This window comes from Astyanax mexicanus, chromosome 6 (assembly GCF_023375975.1).
Source record: "Astyanax mexicanus isolate ESR-SI-001 chromosome 6, AstMex3_surface, whole genome shotgun sequence".
In the NCBI taxonomy this organism is placed as follows: domain Eukaryota; kingdom Metazoa; phylum Chordata; class Actinopteri; order Characiformes; family Acestrorhamphidae; genus Astyanax; species Astyanax mexicanus.
In genome coordinates this window covers 12775910-12799692 of record NC_064413.1, presented here as the reverse complement: position 1 = coordinate 12799692, position 23783 = coordinate 12775910, and the positions used below count along the sequence as shown (strand labels likewise).

The 23783-nt window shown below is 38.6% G+C and overlaps 1 protein-coding gene across 5 annotated transcripts in view; it reads right to left on the bottom strand.

Moving 5' to 3' along the window:
* zgc:114120 (uncharacterized protein LOC619267 homolog) overlaps positions 1-23783 on the bottom strand; it is a 145169-nt gene that overhangs the window by 77851 nt on the left and 43535 nt on the right. For 4 of the 5 annotated variants that reach the window (XM_049480264.1, XM_049480267.1, XM_049480266.1 and 1 more), the window contains exon 2: positions 18387-18640. In XM_049480264.1, the coding sequence (XP_049336221.1) occupies positions 18387-18575 (189 nt within the window). In that variant the 5' untranslated portion in view covers positions 18576-18640. Of the gene's footprint in view, positions 1-15826; positions 16290-18386; positions 18641-23783 lie in introns of those variants that run through there. The other variant, XM_049480268.1, reaches the window with a different exon arrangement.

Genomic DNA, 23783 nt, shown 5'->3' with positions numbered 1-23783 from the left:
AATGTAATAAAACAAATAACAACTATTAATAAATAATACATTTAATAATAAATATTATATTTTGCATACATGTTAAAGTGAAAAAATATTAGATTAAACAGCATCAATGGAACATTACTATCACACAGCTAAATATTCAGATATTCCAATAAAATCCTGCTTACTCCCAGGCATTTTGGACGCATTTATCTGGCCAGTGAGATATATATATATCATGTTACAAATATGGGATCATTCTTGAGAATGCTCTATGGGATCACTCTTACTGAGCATACAGCTTATCTAAACTAAAAATTATATTACTGCTTTACTGGCAGTTTAGATAGATAAGGAACCTAGTTAATAAATATGACGTATTATGACGTATATTTGTGCGTTCCCTTCTCCATTCCCACGTGCTTTGTGGGCGTGGATGCAGTGATGTCATTCAAAAATCCTTAAAAGTCTTCCGGAGTAGGAAGCTTTTATGTTCCCTCCGTTGGAAGCCTCCTAGAGGAGAATTTTAAGCGGCTTCTTTCATATCCTGCGGTATTCGGACAGGCGGCAAGATGGCGTCACGAAATCAGTTTCCGGGTCACGGAGGAGAGGAGGAGGATCGGTAGGAAAAAGGAGACAATTTTGGGGTTTCTGGACGCAGCCACAGAGGTGCATTGGAACTCTTGTTTCTTTACTTAGTAACTTGCATGAACTAACACATTGCTAGTGCCACCTACAGGATGACTGATGTAACAACAGCTATGAGTTTAACAACTACATAACAAAAGTAACCTTTGACGTCAGTGACATCACAACCTTCACACTGTTTTATTTTTAAGGGGCTGAAGGTGTAGATTAAGCTGTCCACTCTGCCGTGGTAAAAAAATTAAGGTACCGTATATTTTCGCACTATTAGGCGCAATGGATTATGAGGCAAATTATGAGACACTAGTGAGGAACAGGGGTGTTGCCATGTTGACTTTCTAAAAAGTCAAACAAGCCCTGAAAACTGTTTATTTACAGTAGATTTCCCGATTTCCACTAAGGCTGGGTGCAGCAATATTACCATTAGCGTCTAACCGCTAGTGCTAGCGGCAGTTAGTGGCTAATGCTGCCCGACAGTGCTAAACTGAGGAACTCTGAGTGTTCAAGTAAGTCAGGGTGATATTAGCTATCAGTTTGTCACATGTAGCTAGTTTTAAAATGGAAAACGTGCAGGCAACAGTCCGATAATACTCACCCCTGAACGGCGAAAGAGCTAGCATGGTTAGCACAATTTGCAGATAATTCTAATGTTGCTCCAGCAGTGCTAGCTGGGGTAAGCAGCAGGCTACAGGCAGATAATTCTCACTTCTGAATGAGAAAAGAGCTAGGACTCACAGCTGTGGTTTACAAACAGTGATAGAAATACAACAGCAATACAATGCAATAACAATCCATTTATAAACACACACTCATACACACTCCAGCTCCACAATCACAGTGCAGTTTCTGGCACGGCTCCAGTAGCTGAGGGTTAAAGGCTGCAGGCTGAGAGATTCCTGCGTGGGCGTCTGCTCCCTGGTGTCTGTCCAGCTGAATATGTAATGTATGTCTGCATCTGTAGTAGAGTGATGATAGTAATTCTGTGGGACGGCTGCAGGTCAGATCTCTGACCACTACTGTGTTTTCCTGTTTGTGTTCATTCATCTGTGCTGGGGATGTCCCTGATTTTATAGACATTTTTTAGTTTGTTTGTTTAAAAAAAGATGCATATTTAACTGAAAATCATTTATATGGCTCTTTAGTACTTGTTTATTTTGTGGTTAAAAAATTATGCTTTGATACTGTTGTTTCAATAATAATTAAACATTTATTTAAACAAAAAAAAAAACTGAAGGGGGTGTTCTTTTTTTTATTTATTGCATTGCCAGAGTATCGGGTTGGGACTCAAAATCAAATGACTCTGACTCAGGGGCAAAAAAATGTTATCAGGACATTCCATATCTGTGCATTTATTTACTCAGAGATGCCAATGGTACACTTTAGGGAAAAAAATCCAATACACCGGTTGAAATGAACATCATTAAAAGTGGAAGTATGATTTACATCTGGGGTTCTCAACCTTTTCCACCACATGGCCCAACTCTTTATTACTAGATAGCTAAAAAAAAACAACAACAAAAAAACAACAAGCTTTATACGTAAAATTATTTTATATCAACACTACACTCACAATAAAACTTGAGAATTAGGGTCTGAACAACAGTGATTATTTTGCCTTGTTTGATTTCTTTGTTAAAAAAAAATATTCATCTTTGTTTAGAAAATGTACCTCGTCCTAAATGTCTTAAATGACACAGGGAGAACATGGAAACTCTACCAACTACATTTTGGGAGAAGGAACATGTCTAAAGACCCGCCTCACAATCTAACATCCTATAAAATATTGTGAGTTTTCACAACCCTCCACCACCCTGTCTCCTTCCTTTAACTCTACCACCTCTTGTTCCTGTCTGGTTTACTACAACAAGTGGAAGCTGCCTGAACACCGGCCCAAAATGTTCTCACTCCTCTCTTCTTGTTTATCACAAAAACTTTTGAGAAAATAGTTTGTCCAAACAAAAGTTGACAGTCTTAATATGTGGTTCTCAACAAATGTACCTTTTTTTTTATACTAAAGTTCTGTATTATTTTTATAGCTTTGCTTCTTTAGCCATTATAATAAATATAACCAATGTTAGAATAGAAGAACAAAAATTGTCACTCTTTTAAAATCAAATTCGCTAACAGCAGTCTGCTTAATTAGGTACCTAATTACTAACTGCATGATTAAAAATACAGGTAAATTAAACATTTGCAGTAAAGAATCTGTTTTAAACATATAAGTTAAAAGTACAGCATTTACATTTCAAATTTAGTGAGAGTAATTAGAATATTTCATTTGGACTTAATGTCACCTTGCCATGAGCACACTGACCAGTTTCCAAACCTCACAAGATGTGATGATTTATTTATTTATTGATTAAGTCATTGATTCATTCATTGATTCATTCGTTGATTTCTGGATATCAGCACATGAAGTAATATGTTAATAGTTAATATTAATCTAATATATAATTTGCATAAATTATATATTATATAAATGCAGGTCCAGGAGAGGGAGAAGTGGTGTTAGTATGGTTATAAAAGTAAACAGATTTTTATGGCAATCCAAAGTCCATAAACCCATGTGTTAATTCTGACAATTACACAAAGCTTTTAATGCAGTTCTTTCTTATTGTGAATTGTGAGATATTATAATATATTATAATATTGTGCCTCATTCACCAACCTTTCTTCTTACAATCCTCTTTTACAGTTTTTATGTAGTTTCTGACATTGAAGAGTGTTTTGTGTGAGTTTTTTTTGCCTATGAGGACAATGGGATCCATCATTGGAAAAGCATTTTTTTTTTTGAAAAATTCTGCTTTTTTAAAATCAAATTATAAATCTGACAGACTTATCTCTGAAACAAATTCAAGAAAATCCATGTGTTGAAATGAAAAAATATTGAAGTTGGATATAAATAAAACTCTACAGAAACCCATGTCCTATCACACAGTGTAATAGTGAGACAGAGAATTATAGCAGGAGAACAGGTTGTTCTGTCTTTGGCATTCTGCCCATATGAGAAAGTCCAGGTCTATGCAGTTTTCTGCGGGAGAGAAATGAACAGTGTTTTTGTAGATCTGCTGGATCTGAGTTATGAGGTCTGGTTCCTCCAGCCTCTGCTCTCCTGGCAGTAGGTTTAATGGAGTTTATGAACGCTGTGTGTGTAAAACTGACTGCCTGAGTCAACAACACCCATGCCCTGAAATAGCTGAGTGTACTAACTCAAATGAATGCCTGGATAGTTTTGGATATATGGTATCAGTCAAAAGTTTGGACACACCTTCTCGTTCAGTGTTTTTATTAGATTTTTTTTTTTTACATTGTAAATTAATACTGAAGTCATCCAGACTGTGAGGGAACGCATAAGGAAATATATAGTAAACTTGAGGTAAAAACAAGCACACGCAGAAAAAGACAGAACAAAAGTGTGACCATAGCCCAGTCTGGACAGGATTAGATTCTCAAGGGGACGTCTGTGAAAAATAATTTCATACTTCTACTCAGTGATAAAACTCTTGCATCCGGACTGCAATTAAAAAAAACAGGAGGACCAGTGAGTTTTTAGGCTTTCTTGGTCTCGTGACATTGCGTTCAGTAGCTCCTCCATTTCTACTCGCTGTTGTGTTTATGTGGATCTCCTATTAGGCCCCAAAGCTGCTAGAAATAAATTATCAGACTTAATGCTAAATCTGGCTGACTTCTCAGCCACCCCTGGTTCAGCAGCTAAAAACCTTGGAGTTATTATAGATTCAGATCTAGCATTCGATAAACACATATCTAATGTTACTAGAACAGCTTTTCTACACCTCCGTAATATTGCCAAGCTAAGAAATGCCCTATCACTGCATGACGCAGAAAAATTAGTACATGCCTTTATTACCTCAAGGCTAGATTATTGTAATGCGCTACTGTCTGGATGTTCCGGCAGTAACTTAAATAAACTTCAGCTAGTTCAAAATGCTGCAGCCAGGGTCCTTACTAAAACTAGAAAATTTGACCATATTAGTCCAGTACTATCAGCACTGCACTGGCTTCCAGTCAAATTCCGCATAGACTATAAAATTCTCCTGCTAACGTATAAAGCCCTACACGGACTCGCTCCTGAGTATTTACAAGACCTCATCTCCTGTTATGAACCACCGCGATTACTCAGATCTCAGGGTGCTGGTTTATTAGTAGTGCCTAAAATTCAGAGGAGCTCTGCAGGAGGAAGAGCTTTCTCTTATAAAGCGCCTCAACTCTGGAATAATCTCCCCGAATATGTTCGGGACTCAGACACAGTCTCAATCTTTAAGTCTAGACTGAAAACTTACTTGTTTAGTTTAGCTTTTGGTAATTAATGTTTTTCCCTTTAGATAAGGCTGCAGATTCAGGGGTTCATGGACAGAGGAAATTGTGGTAAACTGAGATGCTGGTGCTGTTGTTCTCCCACTGCACACGGTCACTCAGGTTTGTGGACGGTGGAGTGGGTGGATGCCAGTGTTTCAGGGAGCCTCCATGTCTATGTTACCTTCTGGCTCTCTGCCTTTAGTTAGGCTGTTTTATTCAGTTCTGCCGGAGTCATTTGCCACACTCTGATAATGTTTTAATATTCTCAGTTTTGCATAAATCCAGTAAAAACTAATTCCATCTCTCTGTTTTCCTCCGAGTTACTGACTGCCCACCTGTCTGACCCGATACCGATGTTGGACCCTCAGGCTCTCGCGTCTCCTGTCCAGCCAGACTGATGGAAGTTTCTGAAGTCAGCTCTTCTCCACCACCACCACAGATCAGCTGCTCATCGACCATCTTACTCTCCACTACAGATTACATCCAAGCCATTAGTGGCGCTATTACACTCCTGAGTACATAAAACCTATATGGATGTATAAAAGACTTTTTAAATTTTAATTTAAAAGCCGTTTGACCAGTGGTAGGATGGTCCCCCCTTTAATGTGAGTCTTGGTCCTCCCAAGGTTTCTTCCTCCTCCTGCAGCTCTGAGGGAGTTTTTCCTTGCCTCCGCGCTCACTGGGGGTTCTGTATTATGTATATTCTATGTTTAATGTTTTGCCTGATTCTTTGTCCTGTAATCATGTTTCTGTAAAGCTGCTTTGTGCCAACACCTGTTGTAAAAAGCGCTATACAAATAAATTTGATTTGAAATTTGATTTGATCTCCATGGAAATGCAAGGCCAAATGTTTAGTATACTAAAAAAAATGAATTACATGCCATCCGTGTGTTGAGATAGTATTTTTAAATTTTAGGAATTATAATATATTATGTATCATAAATTATACAAGTAATATTGTATAAGTAATTGTAATTAGGTAATATTGTATGCAGAAATTAAATAACGTTTACTAAAAGAAAGAACTGATTTAGCAAAAATAAATGAATTAAAGTTTACTAAAAGAAAGGACTGACTGAAGTTTAGTTCACTTATTTACTCTATGTAACATTTAAGTCTTGAAACTGAGTTGAAGTTACACACGAGGTGATGAAACTCAAAGTTGTGCGTCCAGACGGGACTAAAATTACCACACAACCACAGAGTTGTAGGTAACAGTAGGTAATTCAGCCTGTAATTTTCTCTGAGAACGTCTGAGAAAAACATATACAGTATTGTGCAAATGTTTTAGGCTTTTGTGGGAATTTCAGTAAAGAAAAACTTCTTATCTGGGCAGTAAGTGTTTATTAGCTCAGTAAAACACCAGCATTACAATAAATACAAACAGTACATTTACAAAAAGCAGAGCTTTTACAGCCCTGTTTTCCTTAAAACATCTCCCGATCTCTCCTCATCTGAGTTTAATGGAGTTATTTCTAGTTCTCATCATATCAACACCTGGTTTGGTAAATTGGTGAATTTGGTAAATCAGGTGAGCTGCTGACGGAACTGAACATATACACATGCTGGCTTGAGGGCATCCAGGAGAAATCTGGAACTTCACTACACTTGTTCTATAGCTTGGCTCACAGGATATAACATACTTAATTTATTTGCATCTGTTTAAGTCATATGTGGTGCTTTTTCAGAAAAAAAACATCTATATTGCTGAGATAAATGGATTAGTGTAATTTGCTTTGGTGCTTAAAACTTTTGCACAGTACTGTACATAGTCATTCCGAACGAGAGTAAAATCACAGAGGACCCCCCATAAAAGAGAAAATTATCCCAGGACCCCTGAGAAACTTATCCCATATGGATAGGACTCATAACAGCCTATTCCTAAATGATCATGACTACAACCATTAATTTTAAATCAACACTATACAGTACCAGTCTAAAGAGCTCAAACTACTATTCAACTATTCTGCCAGAAAGAGAATGAAGTCTGTTGAAAAGACAGACATGTGAGTTGATCCAGCAGGTGTGAGCATTTTACTGTTCAACTGAAGCACAGAGACACTGAGACACAGTCCCTCACTGTTACCACCCAGAGTTTGCAGCGAGAGACAAACATGCAATGAATCAGTCTGTGATGTTTGGGGTCATTCATCATAGCTGGAATTTTATAGCTGCCTGACAGTAAATCTAACTTAATCCCAGAACCAGCATGTAAAGACACAGTAAGTATATTTAACCATTATAACTGGATATAAATAAATGCCTATAATTTGCTACTTACAAGGGGAATGTGAAAAAAAAGACTCAGTGTACATTTAAAATGAATTAGCGATTGCTGAGAAAAATCAATATACTTTCCCAACTGGGGAGCAACACTTTACTAATGCCTCTTTTTGCCTTAGTGCTATTATGGCGGGTTTATATGGATTTAGTGGGATGAATTAGAGCCAGAAAGTTAGCTGCTGAGTTCAATCATCTGAATCGTAATGCTAAATAAAGAGGCACTAAAGGAGAGAAATTAATCCGTTCTCTGACATCACATTAAAACCCAAATCAGGAAGCTCTCACTGGCCAGCCAGTTTCTGTTACTGTGGCAACACAGCCTCTAAAACTGAAAGGATGCTGGAAGCTTACTGCCCACTAAAACAGAGCATATGTTTTGTGAATCTGTTCATAAGGCAAAGGTTAGTAATAAACAACCATCCTCAATTGCTTATTAACTTCAATTAACCCTTTAAATATAAACAGTGTATAGTCCCTACTATTTTTACAGTATGATACAAGGAAATGTTTCAGAGTAATCTTAATTTAGAGTAGAAAAAGAAGCAACAATTTTCAAAAAGTTTTCGTATTTTTTAGACTATAAGGTGCACCAGATTTTAATGCGCACTATCAATAAACATTTCTATTTTCTCTTTTAACACATAAGGCACAACGGATTATAAGGCACATTAAGCGACACTAGTAAAGGTGTCACAATGTTTCCCTATCTATTTCAGCAGGTCTCGCCACTGGGAGGGGGGAGCCTAAGTAAAACAAAAAACTTTTCTTTTAAAGTCAAACAAGCGCTAGATGTAAATCTATATAGATTTCTGAAAACTGAAAACTGTTTAATAAGTGAGTAAAGTGCTTCCTTTTATTTACAGTAAGCTTGGAATTCCAGTTTTTAGTACAAGGGTGAGCGCTAGCCATAGTTAGCAAGTGTTTAGCCAGACCCGGTTAGCAGCACTAGAGAGCAGAGCTAGCCAGCCATGGTTAGCAGCACTAGCCAGCTGCGGCTAGTGCTAGTAAATGCCACCCGATAGTGGTAGACTGAGGAAACCTGAGTTCTACAGGTAATCCAGGGCACTATCAGCTACAGTCAGGAATCCGCACACTACAGTCCGATATGCTCACCTCAGTGAAAGAGCTAGTGCTGTGGTTAGAGGCTAATGCTAATCCTGCCCGAGTCTTTGTGCTGGAGAACTAAACTGAAACTCCTGTATAACGCTGTGCTTCAGCAGAGTGGCTTTACTTCTCCTTACATCCTGACTGGTAGAATTTATACATAAGATACATAAGAACACAGAATTGTAAGGCGAACTGTTGATTTTTGGGAAAATTAGGGTTTTTTTTAAGTGCGCCTTATTTATGACAAAAGTGCGACAAATACAATAAAACCATATTAGAGACATATTAAAGACACTGAAGCCATACTGTTGATAGATTACAACAGATCCTCTTTACTCCATTCATCAGTACACTAGAACCTCATAAGGACCAAAAACAAATGTTATTTGGGGGTGGATGTCAGCACAACAGTAATACCGATGCGGTAGTGGTACGCTAGTAAATGTGGTGCTTGTAAAATTGGTCCACCACATGCACAGCCAAAAGTGGTACACTCTGTTTATGCACTCTAACAGGTTAATAAAAGATCCATATTGGATTCCACTATGAGAAAGTCAGCACAGTCTGGGCAGTGTATGAAGGCTTCAAGTTCCTAGACATATCCATGACACTGACCAAACCAAGACTGTTTGATCAGCCCTCTGGAAAGACTGCAACAGCTGCACTTCAACAAAAAGAAAGAAGTTCCATTACTCTAGTGTTTGCACTTTCTGACAACATTTAGTGGTTGTTTAAAAGCTATTTTCAATATATTGCCCGGAAACTTCTGTTATCTTATTTCTATTAAAAAGACTACTGAACTCTTTCATGTTAAAAAGAGAGACTTTTTAATCAAAAATATTTGATGAAAGCTGTGGACTTTTGTTGAAGATCCAGACACAGATGCTCTTTACACTTTCTTAGAAACACATTACAATGAAGTGATTGGCTGATCTGCATTTATTCAGTTCCCCTCAACACGCTGACTTTACCATGTTGATTTTAGGTGTTTTCCAACTAAAATATTGTAATAAGTGACATTTTACTGAGAAATAGGCTCTAAATTCACCATCTTACAGGCTGGAGCTGATTACACTGGCTAAACCGTACAGAAACAGTGGTAGATCTAGCCCTCGGCACACTGGCTTTACTAACATTACAAGTAAAGTGTAGCATTTTGTCAATTCTAAACTAAAATATCTCCAAACAAACATCTTTTTAGTTAAAGCAGCAGCCAGTAATTTTCTTACTGAGGCTAAATCTGCTGCAGTTTCATGGTGAACTTGGAGCTGGAAAGCGGATCAGTGATATATATATATATTTTTTACTGATTTTTATTTGTTTTTGTATTTTGTCATACTTATGTATTTCAGACCATCAAACAAATAATAATATTAAGCAAATAAAACCTGAGTAAACAATAAAACTTTTAAATTTCATTAGAAAATCATATACATTTAAAAACAGATGAAAAAAACAAAGTCATTGATCTTTTATCAGTTTGGAAAAGGTTACAAAGTCATTTCTAAGGCTTTGGGACTCCAGAGAACCACAGTGAGAGCTATTATTCACAAATGGATAGAACATGGAACACTGGTGAACCTTCCCAGGAGTGACCGACTGACAATTATTTTTCCAAAAGGGCATGAACAACTCATCAAGGAGGTCACAAAATAACACAGAACAACATTTAAAGAACTGCAGGTCTCACTTGTCTCAGTTAGGTTTAGGGTTAATGATTCAATAATAGGATAGAGAGTGGTTAAAAATGGTTTCCATAGGAAAGTTTTAAGGCAAATTCTGCTGTTTACCAGAAAATCCTGAAGGAAAATATCCAGCCATCTGTTCATGACCTCAAGCTCAGGTGTACTTGTGTTCTGCAGCAGGACAATGATTCAAAGCACACAAACAAGTCCCCAAGTCCACCTCTGAATGTCTTTAAAAAAAAGGTTTTAAAGTGGCCTGGTTGAAATCTGATTGAGGTGCTGTGGATGATCTTAAACAGGATGTTCATGCTGCAAAATCCTCTAGTGTGGCTGAATGAAAACAATTCTGTAAAGAAGAGTGGAACAAAATTCCTCAACAGAGATGTAAAAACTTGTTGCCAGCTATCGGTAAAGCTTGATTGCAGTTGTTAACTCCCACCTGAGTTAAGGTACTGATTACTAACCATTAATGACCTTCTTAATGAGAGTGTTTCTGTTTCTAATACCTTTACACACACAGCTCTTTATTACTGTAGTGTTCCACTTATTTCTCATTTTACTTTTAATAAGAACACAAGCCTAAAACTATTTAAATACTAAGAGCACCTGCTTGTGGAGAAATTTAAGTAAATGCATACTGATGAACCAAAACATTGTTATCACCTGCCTGGTCTATTCTTATTCCTCTCCATGGTGTCAAAACAGCTCATTCTGCAATACCTCTAAAGCACCTTTGTGAATATATTTATATTGTTTCCCAAAACAGCATAAACCCCTTTGGTATCCATCACCAAAATGTTAACAGCAGATACTGTATTGTTGTAAGGTGTTTTTTGTAAGGTAAGTTTCCACCTGTAGTTTTCTTAATATTACATGTGTTTGTGTTTAGAGCTTTACCTGTAATAACCTCTATATAACTATAACCTGTATATAATTATTACCATCATTTTCATTGGCTCTAGAGTAAAACCCTGTTGAACGCAACAATATATCCACTAATGGCTAAATAAAGTAGTAAACACTGTAGTTCACTGCTGGACACTATTTTGTTTTCCTGTATCTAAATCCTTCGGAGATGTCTGAGTAGGAATACTGTATTAACCAGAAACAATAAGTAAACAGTGGACCATACTAACTTACAAATTGCAAAAATGGGGAAGTTATCTGCTAATGCTAATGCTGCTCCTGCAGTGCTAGCTGGAGTTAGCAGCAGGCTACAGGTCGATAAATAATACTCACCTCTAAACGGCAAAGGAGCTAATGTTTAGCGCAGTTAGCCAGCTTCGATGTCGGAGAACTTAACTTAACTAAACTAAACTGATACTCCTGTATAACGCTGTACTTAAGCGGAGTGGCTTTACTGCTCCTTACAACCTGACTGGTAAAATTCATACACATGGTGCACCGGATTATAAGGTGCACTGATGATTTTTGGGAAAATTGTTAGTGTGCCTTACAGTCATATGAAAAAGTTTGGGCACCCCTATTAATCTTAATCATTTTTAGTTCTAAATATTTGGGTGTTTCAGTTTGATATATCTAATAACTGATGGACACAGTAATATTTCAGGATTGAAATGAGGTTTATTGTAATAACAGAAAATGTGCAATATGCATTAAACCAAAATTTGACCGGTGCAAAAATATGGGCACCCTTATCATTTTATTGATTTGAATATTCCTAACTCCTTTTTACTGACTTACTGAAGCACAAAATTGGTTTGGTAACCTCACTGAGCTTTGAACTTCATAGACAGGTGTTTCCAATCATGAGAAAAGGTATTTAAGGTGGCCAATTGCAAGTTGTTCTCCTATTTGAATCTCCTCTGAAGAGTGGCATCATGGGCTCATTAAAACAACTCTCAAATGATCTAAAAACAAAGATTGTTCAACATAGTTGTTCAGGGGAAGGATACAAAAAGTTGTCTCAGAGATTTAACCTGTCAGTTTCCACTGTGAGGAACATAGTAAGGAAATGGAAGACCACAGGGACAGTTCTTGTTAAGCCCAGAAGTGGCAGGCCAAGAAAAATATCAGAAAGGCAGAGAAGAAGAATGGTGAGAACAGTCAAGGACAATCCACAGACCACCTCCAAAGAGCTGCAGTATCCTTACAGTGGAAACTGACAGGTTAAATCTCTGAGACAACTTTAAGCATTTATATAAGTGCATAACACATTATAAAGCCTTATTTACAGTCATTACTGACTATAGGTGAAGTGAGTTTTCATATGCTTAATTTGAGAAATGATAGCTGCAGATTATAATGCATTATACCAAAATATACCAAATCTGTGTTATAGTGCATTACAACACTACATTGTACAATGTTCTCATGAACATATATTATAAAGCATTATAAGTCATTTCTTTATAAACCCTTACACCTGTAGTATAATGTGTTATGAATGTCGCTGTAAGTACTTATAAGTTATTATATGTTATAGGTTTTTAGGTTTATTACAGTCATTATAAGGTATTATGAATGTTATATTATGCATTATGAATGCATTTATAATGCATTATGAATACAGGGTTCATAGGAAATGTTACCAAAATCAGATTTTTTTCTCATTCTGTTTTTTTCATTATCTGATTACCCAAGGTCATGTGAACACATTGCACAGATTACTGACAAACTCTAATGTGCTCTGATCATTTGATTATAAAGGGCATTTCAACACAGCTAACAGTTATAAGAACGTTTAGCAATGTTTCATAATTTGCGCTCTGCATTCCACAACACTGGATATGAAAAAAATGAGATGCAAGACTTTCAGGTTTAATTTAAGGGGTTGAAAAAATATCCTTTGAAATGTTTAGGAAGTACAACAATTTTTCTGCAAAGCCTCGTAATTTTAGGGGCTCAAAAGTAATTGGACAAATGATATCAAAATCTATTTCATTTGCATTTGAAAACTGTTGCTGTGAACCAATAACATGCAGTCAAAGAAGCTCTCAATGAAAGTGAAACAGACCATCATTAGCCTGAAAAAAGAAGAAATCTATCAGAGAGATAGCAGAAGTTTAGGAGTGGCCAAATCAACAGTTTGGTACATTCTAGCAAAAAAGAGCATGATGTTTTTGAGTTCAGCAACTCAAAAAGACCTGGACACAGAAGTCCACGAAATACAGCAGTGGAGGATGATCTCAGAATTCTTTCCATTATGAAGAAAAAAACACTTCACAAACTCAACCAAGCAGGTGTATCAGTATTAGTCTGCCATAAAGACAGCAAATACAGAGGGATTACCACAAGGCTAGATTAAAATTTAACAAAAATCATCTAAAGAAGCCAGCCCAGTTCTGGAACAGCATTGTTTAGACAGGTGAAATTAAGATCAACCTGTACCAGAGTGATGGAAAGAAGAAACTATTGGAAAAGGGTTGGAATAGCTTAAAACAAAGCAAACCACATCCTCTGTAAAACATGGTGGTGGTTGTATGGGCGTGCATACAGAAGGATGCATTCTGAAGTTTACAGGGATTTACTTTACTTTCAGCTCAGATTCAACCAAATGCATCAAGGTTGATTGGGCAGCCCTAAACAGTAGAAGATGGACTTCATGCCATCTTCTTCTTTTACCCAAAACATACTAAATAAGCAACTTAGGATATTCTGCAGTGGCTTAGTTAATCATCAGATCTTAACCTGATTGAGCAGCATTTAATTCACTTAAAGGTCTTATTTCATTAATGTATCATTCATTTTAAAATGTCTAGTTGTGGTCTCTAGTATGAATGAATGCCAATGTAGCTGTTTTTTGTGAAATAAAGTGCTCCGGTGATCCGGTATAACACTGCTTTAGTCCAGTGGGGGAGAGGGGGGAAAAAGGATAGGATTTCAGCTTTGGCTCATAAATATTCATACATGCAAACTATATCAACAGCTAACAGCACTGCGAGGCAACGAGATGGACAACAGAAAGAAGCGTTTTAAAATAAAGACATTTTTACACTAATAACAGTCTTTGCAATATCATATATTACTTTACAGCATGTGTCTTAGTCCTAGTCTTAGAGTCTGGGGTGAAATTTTACTTTTAACTAATGTAAACAGAACTGTTTTAAACATACACCTATTCTAACCATTTGTTCCTTAGCTCTGAATTACGGGGCAATGCATATAACACTGGCGTGTTATTTGCACAAATAACACAGGAACAAACTGCCATGCTGTTCCTAGCGCTGTTAGCTCCTGTCTGAGAGACGGCGTCGCTGCGTGGCTTTAGTTATGTCTGTGGGCATTCTTGAGCCAAGGTGGGCGAGGCCATGAATACTAATTGACAGGTTGACGTAGACACAGTGCTTTTCCCGATCAACTCGTTTTTCTGCATATTTTCTTTTTTTAGCTACTGCAAGCAAGGGAGGTTGAGGAAGAGTATTATTTGTAACATGCCGATACAACTCAGACAGGCCTATAATATTTCACAAAGAACAAGTGGACACCTTTAAGACAAAACTAAAGGCTAAAAGACCCACAAACCAGTAACAACTGAAGCTGCATTAAAGGCCTGGCAAATCATCATAAAGAAGGAAACCCAGAGTTTGGTGATGTATAGGGAATCCAGACTCCAGGCAGTCACTGTCTACTTAACTAGTCTTAACTAAGTTAAAAAAATCTATATTTTATTTATGTTCAAGTCCATTTGTCCAATTAATTCACAAACATTTCATAGGATATTTTTGTTCAGCCGCTTAAATAAAACCTGAAAGTCTGCATTTTAATTACATCTCGGATGTTTCATTTCAAATTTTGAAGATTGCATCACTCTCCAAATATTTATGGGCCTAACTGTATGTCTACAACTATATTGAATCTGTTACAATTCAAGCATTACTTCACTAGTAGTTACATTCTTATTACATGGATTGTTAATGTCTAATGTGTAATATGCACAGTTATTAGCGATATAAAGTGGTACTATTTAAGCCTAGTTTTGAAGATTTCCCTTGGTCTAAAAAAGTCTAAGACTAGATTTAATTCCATCATCAGCACTGCTCAAAACAAGCCTGTGTTCAAGTGTTCCAGTGTTCCAATAGTAAGACCTATTCGCTTCTCCTTAAGGGATGACGTAAGTCCCCCCAGGCTGGAAAACCTTGCTCTGTTCTGGAGAAAAAAGCAATGGCTGTCAATACACACACGCACACACACACACACACACATTCTCAGAGAATGTTCAGCGGCATGACAAGCCCACATCTCTGTATTTTAGCTGAAGTGATCACTCATAGCACACATTTGAGTGTGTAAGGAGGAGGAAGAAGAGTGGAGGGATGGATTTGAGAGCCTGATCTGCATGCCAAGCAGGCGAGTGTGCCCACCCTTCTCTCCTATCTCGTTCTCTCGCTCACTCTCTTGCTCTCTCTTCCACTGGCATTCCCTCACTCTGTGTGTGTGTGAGCCCCCCTTATGAGCACACACTCATAAACACACACACACACACAACAGCACATGCATCTCTCTCTCTCTCTTTCTCTCTCTCTCTGCTTCCTGCATGCTCTCTTATTGCCATCACTCTCACATGTCTCTCCGTCTCTCCCTCACTCTCGCGGATCTCTCTCTCGCTCGCACACACATGCACACATTCACACTGCGGCAGGCTTCTCAGCCACACCTGCTTCCCACCTGCGTGCCCAAACATACACACACAAACACACACACACACACACACACACACACACACAGTTATGTAGCAGTCTAAAGGCATGTGAAAAACGTGGCATGAAAAGCCAGTCAATCGCTGTCTCTCTCTAACACACACACACACACACACACACACATCTCCCCAGATCTCCCCAAGTACTCCTCACCTGGTTAGACGAGCAGCATCTTCCACCTTAAGCAAATCAACAGCAATCAGGTAGAAATCCCTTCTCTCTCTCTCTCTCTCTCTCTCTCTCTCTCTCTTTTGCACTCACTCTCTCTCTCTCTCTCTCTCTCTCTATGTTTGCTTAGTGTAAATTGTCCACGTCTTTACTGATTAATGAACGTACCGTACCATTGCTAATTAATTATCTTCAGCCACCATCTCCCTCCTCCTCCTCACGCCGGTTCCTTCCACCCCTCCTCTCCTTCTTCTCTTCCTCCTCCTCCTCCTCCTCTCTCTTCTTCCTTCCGTCTCTCCATTTACGGACTGCGCATCACAGAAAATCCCCTCATGCCTCTCTCTCGGAATATGTGAGAGTGTCTGTAAGAGTGAGTGTGTGTAGGTCTCTCCCACTGTCTCTCTCTCTCTTTCTCTCTCTCTCTCTCTCTCTGTGTTGTGATCCCGCTCCTCCTCTCTCTCTCCTCTCCCCTCACTCGTCCCTGTCTCTCCCTCGCCCTCTCTCCATCCCTGTTCCTCGGCGGTTTGCGCTTCATGCCAGCTTGCCATGTGATATCATTGATCGCCTTATATGGGCTTGAGGTTGTCATGGAAACGGCAGACTCCACCTGACCAACCACCACCACCGGCACCACCACCACCACCTCCTCTGATTCCAGCACTGTTGCTAACAGCGGCTACTGCTGAGTAAATACACCCAGCAAACAGCCCACGAAAGGGAGGAAATGGGCAATGAGACAGGAATAGGTGATGACACCTGTAGAGAAGGGGAGAGCAAGGTACAGGAAGAGAAGGGAACAGAGGTAAAACGAGAGGAGCAAGGCTGAAAGGAGAACATAGAAAGGTAAAAAGGAAGAGGGGGAACATGAGACTGGCTTAAAGATAAGAGGCAAACTGAGAGACTTACAGAAATAAAAATGAGTAATAAATAAACACTCATTGCACCCATGCAGGTACTGTAGGTCTCAGGCAGATACATAAATTATTACAGGTGTGGTCTGGTTAGACACTGGGTCTTGCCACAAAAGTGCTACTTTTGGATAGTGTTCCTCTTGATGAGAGATCGTTGACTGTTAGACATGCCTCTACAATGCACATAAAGACAGTATACTGAACTGACTTTAAGAGCGGTTGCATCATTGAAATGAGAGAAACAGGATGGTCATTTTGATTTATTACCAGCTATTAGCAATTCACGGTCGCAGACAAATTTCCAGAGGGCAACGAGAAGCGGTCTAAAGCGCTGCCACTATGAGTGGGAGATCGCAGGTTCGAACCCCCACTCATGCAGCTTTGGCATCAAGCTTCTGGCGCTCAGAGGGAGCAGAATTGGCCCTGCTCCCTCCGGGTGGGTAGGTGGCACTCTCTCCTCACATCACTCCTAAAGTGATGTCTGCAGCACAGGGCATCTGTGAGCTGATGTACCGTAAACGAGTCGCTGTGCTTTCCTCCGAGCACACTGTGATGCTGCGCGGCAATGCTACATCAGCAGCAGCTCGAAAAAAAAATGGTGGCAAACTTCACATGTGTCAGAGGCATGTGCTAGTCTTTACCCACCCCAACCCCCCCCCTCCCGGTGTTGGGGCATCATTAGTGATATGGTAATTGGTCATGCAAATTGGGAGAAAATGGGAAAAAAAAAGACAAAAGTCTAGCTAGAGTCGAGCTGCAGGCGAGTTGTGGTGGTGTCCTCTCGATCGTTCAGTGTAAGGTGTTTAGAATTGAAGGTTTAAGTCAGTCTTTTTCACATCCTGGTGTTCCGATAAAATCAACCGTGTTTAATATTATCGCAAGTCTTGAGACTCGGCTCACGCAAATAGTGACGTGCACAGTGTCAACAACCAATAGGAGAGCTACGGGAAGCCGCAAGGAAAAAATATTTTACATGTCTGTTTACAAGCATAAAGGCAGAGTTAAACACAAAGTATATTCTATGACAAAATATCAAGAACTCACAGTGTGGCAGAAAAATCAACTGTTGTGAGTCTCTGATAAATCACAGTATTGATAAACACATTATGTGTAATTTATTAAGTAATGTGTATTGTATGTAAACTCCGCTAGAAGCATGATGGGAAATAATCTCAGAAAGAATCTAGTTGTAGTGTTGCAGTTGGGGATCTCCAGTCTTTACAGAATCTTAGTCTGAGAGTAAAAAGTCTGGGACTAGTCTCTAGATGTGAGAGGGGGTCAGACTTCAGTCTGTTAAAAGTCTTTTCAGAGTCTTGTCCAAGTCATTTATTGTATGGACAGCATTACATGCCGCTTTCCTATGACTTTTGGCACATCCATGCATACATACATTTACCATCAACTCTATAAGAATCAATTAAATGAGCGCCACCTACTCGTAGACCAACTAATTGCAGTCTGCACTATCATTGCTCGGTTGCAATCAAGCCAGCCAGCATCAGCTGTGCAGTCAAAAAGTCACCACTGTTAGGGCTAATGACCATTCACCCAGAACACAGCCTCACACAGCTATTCCACATAAAACACACACACACCGGACACACACACGCACACACTCACACACAGGTGCATACTTGCTGCCGTGAGCAGTTGGTGTTGACGAGTGTGGCAGCATGCTGGGGCGGGTACTTGCTCCGTTGCCTCTCTGCCTCGCTCTTGTGCAGCTTGGCCAGCGCCTCCATGTCTGGGTTGGAGAAGCGGCGAGGGGCGCTGCCCAACGTGTGGTACTGGCGCTGGTAATCGGCATGCTCCCCCCGCAACATCACCACACACCTGCTCTTCTCTCCTATACCCCTCTTTCCTCACTCCTCCACCCTTCCTGATGGATCTGCAGGGCCAGAACCAAAGGTCAGATATCAAACGTCAGAAGAACAGTGCAACCGGCTTTTACACATTTGATTATGTAGATATTGGAACAGGCAGTTAAATGAATGTTGAATAAATGCTGCTAGATAAACAATAGTATAACTGTGTGCGTATCTTCATTGAAGTTGTATACAACATGGAAATCAAAGGTATGTGTCTGTATTACAAATAACTAGGGGTGTGATGAGATCGTCACACCGTGGCACGAGATCTCGCGAGATGAAAACAGACGATATTTCTTGCCAGGCTGTCTTGCGGGGCAAAAAAACAGTAAGGTGTGGACTTTTTAAGAGGGATCTGGCAACCCAGTAGTGATAGAGTGTGGTGGCTGAGCAGTGAGAGCAGCTCTCAGCAGAAGAGGAAAATTCGGGCATTTGTATAGAAGATGCTTCTGCTACTTTGTTGAATGTCTGGCTGCATTTTGGCTCCAGTGGAAACAATAAAAAGTAACAGAATGACCAACAAGACACAAACCATATATAAATACTGTAAGTAAATCCTACACCTGACTGTTTATAGACAGTTGTACTAATCTCTTAGCTTTGTACTGTATTTAAAAACATGTTCTGTCTCTGTTTCACTTCAAGCATAGTCTTAATATGACTGGTTATGGTTATGCATAGTTAAATTACAAGAGATTTTGGAGAAAAAAACACAAACCCAAAGCTTAATATGACTGGTTGTGGTTTGCACTTATTGTTTGCACTATATAAGACCTAGAAAAGTTTTATTTTTATTTTATATTTATGATTGTTCCAGTCATATGCTCTTAAAGTACATTCAGTATTCAGTATAAGGAATATCATCCCTACAACAGATCAGTATTTTCCTTTTAATTAAAATTTTATGCAGACCAGTTGTATGCGAAGCTTGATATAGAAGCTTGACAGGTGCATTTCTATGGTAGTAATATTTCCTCCAATATATTTTTTTAAATCACAAAAGATCAAAGTTTTATTTGTAATCCAGACCAATCTAGTCTGATTATTTGTAAGGGGTCTGTTGTAAAGTGTGTGTGCATGTGTGAGAATAAAACAATATGACAGCAGGACATCGACACGACAGCTAAGACGAGCTCTGTCCACTGCGCTGCAATGACCTCCGGCAAACTGACCCTTCCAACTCATAATCCCAGCACCAATGGCCATCCTTTCTTTATTTTCCCTCTCTCTCTGTCCATCACTTCATGCCCTCCCCTTCTATTTCTGTCTCTTGCAATAACTTGGGAGTACTCATCTCTCTGCCTCTTTGTAAGATATCATTTCAACACGGACCTTTACTTTGACTGTAGTTAGTTTGTGGAGGACATAAATATAAGTACTTTTTTAAACGGTCATCTTTTATTTTATCTTTAGAACATTGTAAAAACATTAGAGACAACATCCCTATAACTAAATATAAATAAAATTTTTAAAAATTTACACAACTGACAATCACACTAATATTAAACTGATACATGATATTTAATAAATGTGACAAAGTGTTTTTTAAACTATGGAATTATAGTATTTCATTAAATGTAAAATATTTTTTAAGTTACATTTATAATAGAGTTGAAATAATCAACAACTATTACTCACTCAACTTTTTTGATATGTCTACCAAATAATAAAAGCCCAAATTCAAGCTCATAAACTTTACCAGAATATTAAAGTGACAATCTGTAAATATGATGAATTTGGGACTTTAGAAACCTCTCTGGTGAGAATGTGTAAATGCACAGAGCAGGTGAAAGAGTACTTTTAATGTCGATTAATGTAATGAATGTAATTCATTCTTACATAACTGTTTGAAGTTCTTTGTTTTGAGTAAACTGTTGAAAAAAAGGTTCATTTTGTCCCCTTAAGAAGGACTGTTTAAATATAGGGAGCAATTGCAACCAACAAACCTACCGGACCACTCTGAGGTCATGCAAGGACATTGATACAGTTAATTAGAATATTTTCCCCCTCTCAGCACAGGAATTTTGCTTACTTTAATTGAATAAAAGTAATCTTAGAAAGTGCTTCTTAAAAAAAACTTCTAGCAATGATCAGAAAACTTTGCATATTGAAAAGTCTAAGGACCAAATTTTGGTAACATTCAAAGAAATGTTCTATTAGCCCAGAATTGTTAGCTGGTAGGCTACTTCTCTGACTCACCAACAGAAACAGAAAACCCACAGCAATGCCAAAGCAAATACAGGCAATGTTTGCTAGAGTCAAAGAGTTAAGAAACTGTTGTCTAAGGACCGGCCAGATCATCAAGAAACTGTGGGTTTAATCTCAGGCAGCATCACCACAGCAGTAGTTCAAAATGATTAACATAAAGAGACGATTTACTTAACTCTAAGAAAGAAAATGATAACCTTCACTAGGGGTGTGCCATATCGTATTTTATACAACAGTTAGTTCCGACCTCACAATCAGATTGGTTGAGAAGTGATCTAGCCGTGATGATATTCGTGATAACATCACGGCCTTCTCACACTAAACTTGTATCACTCCGCCGACGCGTTGCCGAGTAACGGCGTATATACACAGTACAGTTTTGAATCATCGCCTCCACCGGCACCAACAGCAGCATTAGCTTAGCACAGGCTAGCGCTCAGCCGCGGCACACTTGCCCGCAGCCCGCAGCACTGACTCATGGAAGAAAGGGAAGGAAAATCGCTCGGCTAATGCCGTCTGACAGCCAGAACGCTAACTTAACCAGCCAGGCTAGGCTAAGCTAAGTTAATGCTGAGCTAAAGCAAGCTACGCTGACTGGGAATTTCTGAAGCGCGGATAGCTTGACACCGGTCACCTACCCACAGTCCAACCACATCGGCAAGCTAACCAACACCACCCAGCAAAACAAACAGAAATGCTCAAAAAATGCGCAGGAGCACGAGAGGAGAGTATTAGCGTTATTTCACGCTCCTAAAGTCACCATCTTCACTTATTCCCAAGTTTGCTTTCAAGCTAACTTTCGTGGTGTTAGTCTGCCTGAACCATAACTCTGTTTTGTAGTTAAGTTGTTGTGGAACTACTTTTTGGCGGAAGGCACAGTTCATATTAAAGCATATTCACTGACTCTGAGATTATTTAAATATCTCAGTTAGGGGTGTGCCATATCATATCGTATGCAATAATAAAATGTAATTTTTACTTTGTTGCAGTAGATTATTTTAAATTTTTTTATTCAGTGTTTTGTGATATCGCCAAGAGTATTGTTATTGCAAAAATTCCATGAAATATTGTGATATTATTTTTTACTTAACCTTTTCAGCTAGTGCATTTAATGATTAACACTCTGCACAATTCAAGCAAAGACATTATAAATGTAAACAGTATGGTTCAGCATACTGTGTTTTATTTTTAAGATAAAGTGAGCCAATCAGCTTGCTGGTTATTCCACAAGTGGAGCATAACATTGTTTAGGATAACCCTGTTATGCTAATGGTGGAAAGCCATTAGCCATTGGGTGCTGATCTGAGCAAAAATTTAAATAAATTGGTAATAGTGAGTTTTTGAGTGTTGGGTCTCTTCCTATTCATAGATTTCAGCCTGGTCGTGTATGATGGGAAATAACTGCTAATAGCTTTGTAAAGTTCACCTTTAGTTCAAGATAGACATGCAAAAGGTTTTAATCAATTATGTTTGACATTTCCATACTGATCACTGTAAAACACATTTTACCCATACTGTAAAGATCTTATTTTCTTTACACTTAATTATTTCCCTTTTTTCTTTAAAATAAAAAAGTAGAATTTCCCATCAATGAAGAAGGATTCACAGGATTAATAGAACCTGTTCACTGGATCTCAGCTAGTCTTTGGAGATCTGGTGAGCTGGAGATGTGAGAGATGCTACAGCTTTAGTTCTGTATGTGCAGCAATTCCTCTGCACAGAGACTTCTAGAGGTCATATGAGGAACAGCAGCGAGCTGACTAATTAGCATGTCTGTCATAGGCTGTGGCGTTTAAAAAATCAGCCACTCCACGGACCCTGACTCAGCTTATTAATTATGCCCTGTAATGATTGAATCCACTCCACTCCCTGGAGTCAAAATAAAAAGGCTCAGAATGGGAAAACTAAGCATCAAGTGTTGTACTTAACAGCAGCAGACGCTCACTGAAGCAGTTTATACTGAGAAATGCTTCTTTTTTTCACTTAAGAGTGCGCCCATACCACCTTGTCCATGATTTAAATTAAACTGTAGTGGATCAATTAGACCTCTATATGAAACAGCAACACATTCATTCATGAATTTCTTCAATGCTTAATTTTTTTTAACCTTTTTTTCTCACTTCTATTGGGTTTTTTTTTTAATTGTTTTGTTTTTTTTGTAAGTCAAATATTTATCATTTTGATGCTTTTGTAGACATTGTTTTGTTCTACTTGTAAAAATAATTATTTTTATGTTTTACTTGAAAATTTTTAGGAACTAAAACAGTTTTATGTCTTATTGTATATTTTTATTTGATTGGCAGAATTGGCACATATTCACCCAATAAATGATAGGAAATACCAAAGGTCCCACCTATTACGAAAGTTCAGGGAGTCTCACATATTTTAATAGGGGCTCACTATTAATTATATTCAGTATCCATTTAATCATCTTTTAGAGCAGTGATACTACCTACCTGCCTACATGACTACCTACATACCTACCTACCTGCCTGCATACTTGCCTGCCTACCTACCTGTCTACACGACTACCTACCTGCCTACACGACTACCTACCTGCCTACACGACTACCTACCTGCCTACACGACTACCTACCTGCCTACACGACTACCTACCTGCCTACCTATTTTCCTACCTACCTCCCAACACACCCACACTTGCCTACCTAGTAGTAGTACCTACCTGTCTATCTATGTTCATACCTACCTGCCTGTCTACCTACCTACCTACCTAACTAACTGCCTGCCTGCCTACCTGATTACCTACCTACTCAGCAGCAGGATTTCTCTGTATAAACTCATGCTCTCTGTGTTTAATGTACTTATGAGCAGTTTGGAATGACATGCAAATTACAGTGTGAAATCTCCAGCATTTTGCTTTCGTTTTATTTCAGTTTTACCTGTAATATTTGTGATAACTACAAATTAACAAATGAGAACCAATGAAAAATTGTA